Source organism: Monopterus albus, unplaced genomic scaffold (assembly GCF_001952655.1).
Source record: "Monopterus albus unplaced genomic scaffold, M_albus_1.0 scaffold335.1, whole genome shotgun sequence".
Classification (NCBI taxonomy): Eukaryota; Metazoa; Chordata; class Actinopteri; order Synbranchiformes; family Synbranchidae; genus Monopterus; species Monopterus albus.
The window spans coordinates 447622-458543 of NW_018128215.1; the positions used below are offsets into that span (position 1 = coordinate 447622).

The 10922-nt window shown below is 38.8% G+C and overlaps 2 protein-coding genes across 2 annotated transcripts in view; both read left to right on the plus strand.

Annotated features, from left to right (window-relative positions):
- pip4p1a (phosphatidylinositol-4,5-bisphosphate 4-phosphatase 1a) overlaps positions 1–1513 on the plus strand; it is a 13937-nt gene extending 12424 nt beyond the window's left edge. The window contains exon 7 of the mRNA XM_020624717.1: positions 799–1513. Within this exon, the coding sequence (XP_020480373.1) occupies positions 799–942 (144 nt within the window). The 3' untranslated portion in view covers positions 943–1513. The remainder of the gene's footprint in view (positions 1–798) is intronic.
- Positions 1514–7627: 6114 nt separating this feature from the next.
- LOC109974489 (ETS translocation variant 3-like protein) overlaps positions 7628–10922 on the plus strand; it is an 8153-nt gene continuing 4858 nt past the window's right edge. The window contains exon 1 of the mRNA XM_020624692.1: positions 7628–7666. Coding sequence (XP_020480348.1) covers positions 7628–7666 — 39 coding nt within the window. The remainder of the gene's footprint in view (positions 7667–10922) is intronic.

Genomic DNA, 10922 nt, shown 5'->3' on the forward strand with positions numbered 1-10922 from the left:
GGCACTACGAGACAAAACATCAGGACAAGCTGAAAAACGTGAATGCAGAGCAGAAGCTACAGAAGGTAGAGGAGTTGAAGAGGAATCTGACATCACAGCAGACGTTTTCACCAAAGTGAAATCAAACAGTGAAGCTGCTGTGAAAGCAAGTTTTATTGGGGCGGAGGAGAAAATGAGCCCGGACATTTACCGAGGGAGAGTTTCTGAAGAGCTGCATGATGAAAGTGTGAGACGTCTGGTGTCCAGACAAAAAGCAGGTGTTTGCTAATGTGAGCCTTAGCAGAAATACGGTTGCTGATTTTAAGTTCAAGTTTATTTTGGAATAATATTGTATCCTGTCTGTTTCGATTCATATTTATGTTAAAAAAACATTTAGTTTTAGTCTGTTCAATAAATCTTTATCCTGTTCGGCTTGTGACCTATAGTGTGCTTTGAGTTTTGGCCCCCTGTGCGATTGAGTTTGACACCCCTGGACTAGAAGATGGTGACTGTAGGAAATTGAATAGAACAATAATCATTATTTGAAGCCCTAGTCAGGTTGCATGATGCTGTAGGTCTGGTCGGCCTTCAGTTTTAATGTGTGGCAATTTGATGCAGTTTAAAACACCATAAATGTGTCATAATAAATATTTATAGCGTTAAACGAGCTGTCTAATTCCTTGCATGAAGCCTGGTTGGACCTAAACTGTGTCATTTACAATCGCCATAGCACACACTCTTAATGTCCTTTCAAGGCTTTTTCAGCAACATCTCTCTCTCTCTCTCTCTCTCTCTCTCTGTCGCTGCGTCTCTCTTCAGGCTGCAACATGGGTGAAGGCTCAGACCTACCAGGGGATCTACGCCTCGTGGGCTGTGCTGTTGCTCCTGGTTTTTGTCACCCTGGCTCGGGCCTTCTACTGGGCCTGCATGAGGGTCAGCCAGCCTCTCCAGAGCTTCACATAGAGCCTTCCTCCAACTTTGAGAGGAGGGGGGAAAGATGGCTTAAAAACACAAAAAAGCTGAATATTTATTTAAACCCAGCTCCACAAAAAAACATTCTCCTCCTCCTCCTGTTTCCCTCCCGTTTAGTCAGATGTTTCTACAACTGGATGGCGGTAGCTGCGACTGCTGTGTATCTATCGGTAATTATGATGATGCGTATAGCCTAACGTACTGTTTAACTATTCTAATCTTGTGGCCAGTATGGGGTTCATTTTAACATTTTTTTAACACTTTTTCTTCTTCTCTTCCCCCGGTGCCATTTCTAAATTTTGGCTTGAGTCTGAGGCACATCTGCACTTCTACGATGAGGGCTGAAAGTGAAGTCTTAGATGTGATTATCTTTCTTGTTTTTTGTTGGGGAGCTCTCCCTTTCCAGATCCTAGTTTGACATTAGGCTTCATATTCCAGCATTTAATATTTTTGAAACAAATTATTCTGTGAAAGCGGTGATGAAGTCAGATGACGCTAACAAATCAATGCCAGTAGAAGAAGAGTGGCTGGAGGGACAGCAGCCTCCGTTTGTGAATCAAAAGATAAAGTAGGTTTTGACACATGTCTGAAAAATTGAATTCAGCAGCATGTGAAGGTAGCTATGATGTGTCTGAACTCAGTTTATGCTGAATTATCCCCTGGGACTGACTTTGATCCAAAGCAGCTTGAAAGCCTTAAAAGGAGGAGTGATAGAATGATTCAACACAAACGCATGAATGTGCACGGCACACAACAAAAGAACGGCGCTCTTTTGGAGTCGCAGCAGCTCAGAAGCCAGTTTGCCCCAGCCTCTCTCTTCAAAGACAGACGGCTGAACAGATTCTCTCCAGACAGCTCTCCAAGTATCACTGACATGCATAGCACTTTGTGCGAAAGTTGGATATTTAGTTCTGGTTCTATAAAAGTGTAACCGCATTTACATTTCCTCCAAACTATAGCGAACAAGGTTTTGTTCTTTTCATTAGTAGCTTCCCTAAAGGCAAGCTTCTATCTTGAATCAACATCATAAACAGCAAAACAGTGGCATAGGTCTTACACTGATTTCCAAGAGACAGGTTTACCCTATTACATATCTTTACATGGCTTGACCTCACTTCATTCTGTCCTGCCTGGCTTTCCGAAAATGAGCAAAGCAATAAACAAAACGCGAAGAGCTATTGGCTTTTTGACATCGATATCTGCCTGCTCATATCCACAAAGTCCTCAGAGGAGAGGTTTAGATTTTCTTGCTGTTATTCAAACTGCATTTGTCTTGGAGAAAGACACGAGCAGAATTTTAAGGCCTGTCGCTATATTTTGCTAGCAGAGGTTGAATATATGTACTTCAGGCTTTTATTGCTCATAATGGTGACTCTAAAGTTTCAGGATATACCTCTAAATGCATCAGATCTTCAGTAAGATACTGTGATTGGTTTGAAACCACCATAGTGCTATGTCAGGGTTTTAAATGCGTTAGGAGCGATTTATGGTGAAAGTGTGTTTAGCGTTTGTCAGTGAAGATGGAGACAGGACTTGAGCTTTCTCATTGGTTGGTTCCAGATGGAGCTTTTACTTTTAAGGCCAGTGAAATAAAGAAGTAAACTGTTGCCAGTGAGAATAGGTCAGTAACATAAACACATACACACACTATGTGTTACATTCTCACTCACCTCCCATAATGATGTTTCTGTCTGTGGTTCTGATTGTGGTAGCATTTATTTTGTTATAAATTGTTTTTGTTTGTAAATGTATATATATTGTTTATTTATAGTGGGATTATGTTGCACTCCGAGCCTAACACTGCTACTGTGATCACTGCGGACCTTTTGTTGTTTTTAAGGAGGTTATTTTTGCTGCTCCGCACCTGTTACATATTTAATGATTTGATGAACCACTTACCTTATAATAAGCCTCTGGACGCCTGGTCGTGTCCAAGTCTTTCAACACGAACAAAACACTATGACCAAATCACATCCCAAGTGATGACATTTCTATCTCAAACACTAACAGCCAACATCTTATACAGTACAGAAAACACTGCATACACCAAGTAGGAGTGAGATTGTTAGACTGCAGGACTGAACTGAGGTCGCACACAGTTTACACAGAAGTGTCATGCTATTTATGAAACTGTACATGCTGCAAAAAAAGGGCCAGTGTAAAAATGAAGTCTTAAAATCTTGCTTCTTTAGGAAAAAGTCTTATGAAGTGGGATTATTTCACTTTTTTTTTGGTGTGTGTGTGTGTAATCGATACAGTTACCTGTCAGTTTCAAGTCATAGTCTGAATTCATTTTTAAGACTGTTGGAACCAAGTTTAAAAAAAGCTGATCGGACACTTGAGATGAAAATGGCCTTTTTTTTCCAGTGTAGTGATCATGTTTTATTTGACTGCAAAACAGATCAATCATGTTAATGCCAATAATCAAGAATCTGGCTGATGCTCTTTTCAGAGTTTGTTTACACACAAATAAAGACATGATGATGTATAAAACCAGTGGTGTGGGTTCCTCTCCTTCATCAGCATATAGGACCTAATGGATCCAGGCCCAGTGTTGAGGCCTACAGTGGGGCTAATCCTAAATATTAATGTTACAGAACCTGTCGTTTGATGATGAAACGTTTCGTGAAGGTCAAGCTGTTGCATCATGAATATTTAGGGGGTTGCAACATTCAGAGTGCAGTGCCTGGTTTCCCTTCACTTTGTATGCTGCTTTGTCCAGCACCTGTCCAGTCCACACTGAGACTGGACATGTACACCCGACATGTTCTGTGTAGTCTAGCCCCACAGCCCCATCAGACGAGTTCTAGTACTTCTCGATTAACACTGCCGTCATGTTCACGGTATGTTTTTTTTTAATGGATGTTCTCTAACACTATTGATTTAGTTGAAATGCCAGTGTTCGGTCAGTTTCTCATTTCAGTTTTTATTTGTACAGCCCAGTAACACAAATGTGCCCCGGTAAGGACCCTCACCACCACCAGAGGAGGGTTCCTTCTACCAGGACAGACGTGCCTTTAGTGGAAAACATGTAAAAGGAATAAAAACTGGTCACGAGGACACATTGAAGAGTTTTTAGACAAACATCCTTCATTTATATGTGCTCTCAGACAAAGCTGTCTGTTAAATGTAAGTATAGATGGGGATATTTTTATTTTAATCAAATCATAATGTTTGTTTCTAATGAGTTGAATTACCCTACAATCTTTCCATGCACCCACCAACTGTCCCTGGGGTTTGTGGCACAACTTTCGTCTGTAATGGTTTTCAGATGTAGTTGCTAATTTTAAAATTACACCTATAACTGTCTCTACAGAGTAGGTTTGGCGATAATGTAACTGAAACCTATAATTAAAGCTGTCATGCACTCTCTTAACTAGGATAATTCCTAGTTATTAAAATGAGTGAAATCAAACCATTCCTCTTTGAACCTGAAACACTCCAGTTTTAGAACCACTCATTTAAACCTTTGTGCTGTTCATTAAAGAGCAGCTTTTTTTTTTATTATTCCAACAAAATGCTGGAAAGCAGCTCATCTTTTTCCTCACACAACCTGGCCCCTGTCTGCCTCTTCAGTTTCATGCGGATATATTTTTTGCCAGGACAGAAAGAGATGGAGGGATTAAGGACACTGAGAAACCTTTCAGGAACCACAACTCTCTGGAGGGTAGCATCAACCAGGGAGGCTGGGAGACCAGAAAGTGGAAGGGGAACGGGGAAAAACACGACTGGCTTCCATAACCAGTGGTGGAAGAAGTACTCAGATCCCTTATTTAAGTACAGCAATAGAAAAAAAATATAACATATGAAATATCAAGTATAAAGTACAGTACTTGAGTAGATGTACTTACTTTACAGCACTGCCCATAACCTTCTGGTTTTAAGTGAAAGGACATGAGCCTGCTTTCATTCTGTAACACAACACACATGTGGACACACTCAAACTGCTTCAGTTTCATTTTATTGACTTTGTTTATCTTTTATGGTGTTATACTCCTTCCCCTACTCAGGGGTGAGTGCTATCTCAGCGCTCCACTTTTGTTCTGTCTGCCATCTTCACCAATTTCCCTGGTGCGATACTTCAGTGACAATCCAGCTGATGTGGGACTTGTAAAATGGAATAAGGCAAGAAGGAGGAAGAAAATCTCTGTAAATCTTTGTCTTCTTATCCTTCTTATCTCTTTTTTTGCATCATGCCAGTCACAGCTATATTCATTTCCTCTTGTAACATGAGATTTTTATTATTGTAATTGATGCTTTTTGCACTTCACTTCACAGCTGTGAAACCATTTGCCAGCTGCCATTTGGCTAATCCAGTCATTAAGAAAAATATTCTTTGTAATGAAAATAATATTTCTAACTGTGATTTGAGTCGCTGAAAATGCAGCAATAATATAAATCCCCTGTGTTACTGCTAATTGCTTTTGCATCATCCATGTTTCACAAAGCTGCTTTTATTTTGGATGCTAAGTGATTTTTAGGCCAAAGAGAATTTGCTATTAGGAGAAACTGCAGCTTAAAAATCAGAGTACATAACAAAATATCAGGTTAAAATTATAATATACATTTTATAACATTAAGAATATTTTTCTTTTTTTTACTAATACCTCAAGCTTTTATGTAATAGTTTGTTTTTCCTTTCCCTATACATCAGTGTATTTCTTTAAATATATAATATGATCATATCATCATACAGTGAGTAGTCCATGTGTGGGTCGTCCGTGAATTGTTGTCATATGTTGACGACACCGGTGATTTGAATAAAAGTGTGACTGAACTGTAATGAAGTGTGATCGTGATACAGGTCGGTAAACTTTACTGTTTAATTTTCTGAAATCTCTAGGTTAATGCAACTATAATTAGTTACATGCATAATATTACTTTATTAAGTGTCCTGCTTTGAATGTTTGTAAGGCACCTGGAGATACAAATATAAACCAGGCTGTATGTTATAATGCAGCCCAATAAAAGCGGAAAGAGTTTGCACTATGTTAACATCTTTATTAGAAACTGTATAACAATATTTATGTCCACAATAGATCCTCCTCATGAGCCGGCTGCACCAGCTGTTCATAAATTTGTTTGGTTTTGCTGTAGGCATTTACTAGGTGGAGGTTTAAACATGACTAAATTAAAATAAATCGCACTACATAAATTATAGCGATTAACCAAAGTTTTTATCCCCAGTAATTGTTAGGTGTAACTTGGTAATTGAACAAAGCTAACGTTAGCTTGCTAACACTGTATATGACCTGTTTAGAGGTAACAGTAAGAGAGATGAATACACTGTACCGTTTAGATTTATCCTAATTACGTCAATCCAGTTCTTATTCTATTCTGTTTTTATTCTACTTTATTCTATTTTAGTTCCTAAATGTTATGGCACCCAATAGTAGGTGAGAGAGAAACGGTATTTCGATTTTCTGTATGTCCTGCACATATGGTGAATTGACAATAAAATCCTTGAACCTAATTTTACAAACTAACACAACATAAGCCTATCTCAAATTATGAAACATTAAGCCAGTAGCATCTGGCTAAATGAGTGCTTAAATAACATCAGTTGAGCTAGTAGAATTGTACAGTTCCTGCTCTAAACTGTATGAACTCTAATTCCTCCATGTAGACATAAGTAAAATAAAAATAATAGCTATTTACAAAGTACATAAAGTCTTTTCCACCTCTAACACCTACATTTTTGGAAGTGCCATGCTAGCTCGTGATGCTAGTGCCTTCCTTTTTACATTGTTCATTGTGCTTCATTAGACAACACTTCGGAGTTTTTCTACCAGCTGATTTACAAATTACTAGTCTTTACCAAGACATTTCTTAATTTTATAGGTGCAACCTGTTTTAGTCACCAGTTTGAAACTAGCTGTAATTACTAAAAAGGAAAGACTTGAAGCTCAAACTTAGTAATGAGCGTAGGTGCAACCCAGCCCAAATCTTCAGCCTTATTTGTTTGGTCTTGTGATTGTTATGTTGTACGAAAGTCTCCATTTCTGTAGTTATCCAGTAAATTGCTTATAATATGCCAAAATGCACTTGAGGCTACCCAAAAGTGGACCAGTCAATACAAACTCATGTTTTTTCTTCCAACCACTATTCAAACCTTCAAGAGTTTATCTGAAATTATAGTAGACAGTCTAACATTTCCAAAGATACCGAAAATGCTATGCTAGGAAACTGGCAAAAAAAATCATGTTAGATACAGCAAAAATTTCTGGCAGAAAATAATGTTAGAACATTTATATTTGAACATGGAAGGGTGAAGCCATAAAAAAGACAAAGTCTGGGGACTGAAAATGTCATTCAGTGTGAACACTGCAAAACTTTGATAAAAAAAGCTGAAACGAGCTTACTCAGCAAGATATTGCCTGACAGGATGGAATAAAATGATTTTAACCCCAAGGGGAAACAAAGGGTGGGTGGACTGTAGGCTGCAGTCTTGTTCTCTTGGCGATTCTTAAATCTCACCTGCACAAGTTGTCATTATCTTCTCTTTATGTTTAACCGAGCTCAACCAAACCAAGCTAAGCAGTTTTAAGCACATGCTCACAGAGCTCCTCTTGCACAGTGTTAGTGAATGTTGCAGCAGTAAAAAAAAAAGGCAGTGCTTTGCTAAAACCTTGATCCCTCTTACTTCTAACAGGATTTGACCCTTAAGACCCGGAGCATGGCCCTCATCTGCTGCAATACCATCATCCTGTTTAACGTACACTCTCAGTATTGTCCTCCCCTTTTGCACACGTACATTTAGAGGGCCTTAAACCAGTATCTTCCCACATACATTCCCACTGTGCTGTATGATGTAACACTGCTTAATTTTACGCATAACACACAACCTGATGGATCCAGCTAAAAATAAATAGCACACAACTGCTCCTGGCGCTACAAAGAAAGAAGAGCAATATAAGAAGATGACAAGGGATGGAGAGGTGGTGGTGGAGGGTGGGTTGACTCGCTGTCAGAGGATGATATGATTGAGTGAGTGAGACAGTGGGAAAGGCAGGGAGGATGACAGGATGCAAGGAGACGGAGAGGGGAGACTGAGCAAGCAGCTAAGCACCAGATTAAACTCTGGGGTCATCAGCTGTAAAACAAACAGTGCTTTTAGTGGGGATCAAATCCAGACTTAAACCCTCATCCTCACACACAAGCACATATACAGTTTGCCACAGAGAAGATAATGCCACTCACCAAAGGAGGGAAGAAAAACAGGGATGACGATTCTGGTAGAAAACGAATTCTCTTCTCAGGGCCTGTTTTTGTGTGCCGCTATCTAAATTGCCCCTCAGGGGATGCGAAGTCTTATTATATTTGGGTTTTTTTTTTTCCTGCACAGCTTCTGCTGGTGACAGACTGGGCTAATATATGTGGCTTAGAAATACTGGAGAGTAAATAAAGCTGAGGAGAGGGTTTTCTTTTCACATTTCTGTGTTTATATTACATCTTTACAGTAATGTTCCCCTGACAACGCTGCTGCTCGCCTCACTATGCAGCCTGTTTGTGTAAATCTCTCTGTCTATCATCTGGGTCTGCGTGGTTCCATCAGTCCGAACACTCCATTTTCAAACTGTCAGCTTATACACTCGTTGTGAGTCCTTTTTCTTTGGTGCAAATTTTTGTGTGTACAAAGATGTGTTTGTGTAAATCCATGAGCAGCAGCAGCAGCATTATTTATTCTGACTTCTTGTACCAATATCTTTATAAGGACCAATGTGTTATGTAAAGTGTTCTTGAAGTAAATGAGCTAAAACTTGCAAAATCACTGCTCTGCTCTGTTACAGTATTGCAGTTAGAAGCTGGAAGGGTCCTCACAAGTGCACAAGTGCAAATAAATGTGTATATGTGTGTTTGATTTCAGGCTTTTTGCATGTGAACCAAAGTCCCTGGGCAGCTAAAAGCGCAACATTTAACTCAATTAGGGGCATGCATAATTGATAGCTGTCTGGGAGAGTATTTGTATTTACACTGGAATTAAAAGCCTCCGGTGTATCATATCGTGTGTGTGTGTGTGTGTGTGTGTGTGTGGGTGTGTGTGTGTGTGTGTGTGTGAACTAGGAACGTATAGGGATGCATGTGTATCAAAAGCCTGAATACTTCAAGGAGCTTCTCCTTCTGTCTGTGTTTCTGCTGCAGATAAAAGTAAATCACTGCTAATCCACCTACAAACACAGCACTTTGTCTGTGTTAAAGGTAGAATTAACTTGTAACCCCATTCTCACTGAAATCACTGTAAAACAATATTAGACTCCCTGTACTATGCAGTTCCTATTCGTACCTGTTTTCTGATTAAGGCTGATTATGATACTGTTAGGCTGTTGTTCCACTTGTTTGTTAACAATACCAAAACTTTGTTATGAGAAATACAGACACACGTTTCTACAAAACCCTTCATTTACCCAAAGAAATCACAGATCTCAAATGTTATGGGAATCATCGGAGGATTTGCACTAATTTTCTTTCTTGCTGAGAGTCAGATGAGAAGATTAATACCACTCTCAGGTGTACAGAAACATATAGCTGCCACCCAGAGCCTGATTATCTTGGCTTAGCATGAAGAACTGGTTCTGTCCAGTCAACACTGGGAGTTCTCAGTGAGACTCAGGAAAGTTACTGGCCAAGAAATAGTCCTGTACGTAACCCCCAGTGTCATTTTGACATACACAATATGTTAAGTAATGAGTCTAAGAGGCAGTGATACTGTTTAAGTGAATTTTATTTTGTTTTGCCAGAGTGAAGCTGTTTCTGCCTGCTTCCAGTCTTTGTGCTACGCTAAGCTAATCCACTGCTATAACTCTATAAACATGACAAAATATCAGACTATTGCTAAAAGTGTTATTTAAGCAGCCTAAATAAAATTGTATAAAATGCATTTCAATGATGAACTTTCTAATGAAAGATGAAATAAACATCATGCATATTACCAGAAAGTCAGTTTTTCATTTCTTTAATTTCCTCTTAACAAATGTAATAAACTACTTTTACCATCTTCTAAATTACTGAAGAAGCTATTCCATATAAATTTGCAGTATATTGAATTTAAACCATTATTTAAACTCCATTTTGAGCTCATCGTTGCCATTTTACAGTTTGGTAATGTTCATTCTAGTGTTGTAGACTGTAGGAATTCACCCTCAGTCAGACAGGAGTACTTGAGGGGAAGCCAGCAGGACATCAGCTTGAGCAAAATAGCGTCTCCACTGCCGCCACCTCTAACAGCCTCCTGAGCCTGTGCGGCAGAGTATTGAAGAGCCTGTTAACCTTGGCCAAAGTCATTCCTGTCAAGTGAAAAGCAGCTGTAGTGGAGCAGTGTGTGTCTCTCCTGGTATTGAGTTCATCACCTATTTGATTCAGCGAGGAGAAAACCTCCAGTCACCTTCAGTCAGTTCAATCATATCTTCCTCCTTGGCTCGTTCTAAAATGCTCCAATCCTGATGTGGATGAAAAGTATCTTTGCCCATTTCCTCACAGTTTATCTCTTGTCTTCTTCCTTGTTTTTCTCCTCAGGTCTAACCCTTTACACGCTCACTTATAACGATCTGAGCGGATTTTACTGTTGCCCTTTAGCAGCAGCTGACCTAGACACACAGCTTACACACAGCGCTGCTAATAAAGTTTATAAATGAATCTTTCAACTGTTTTCACTTGTTTCATCAATAAGGTTAAAAATGATGTAATTAAATTGCAGGTATTATCCAATCCAACAAATATGCATTTGCAAATAAAGCATAAAATACTTTCTGCTTGATTATTGATCAATAGAGCTGAGGTGATTACTTGATTAATCAATTAACAAATTAATTAAAAATCAATTAGTAACTGTTTTAAAATACAAAAAAAAGATTCTCTGACTTTTTTGTAATTTGTGCTTATAAACTGAAAATGTAGTATAATGGGCTTTTTAAAACTCCATTTGAACATTTTATACAAAAAACTGATTGGTTAATCAGGAGAATAAACACAAA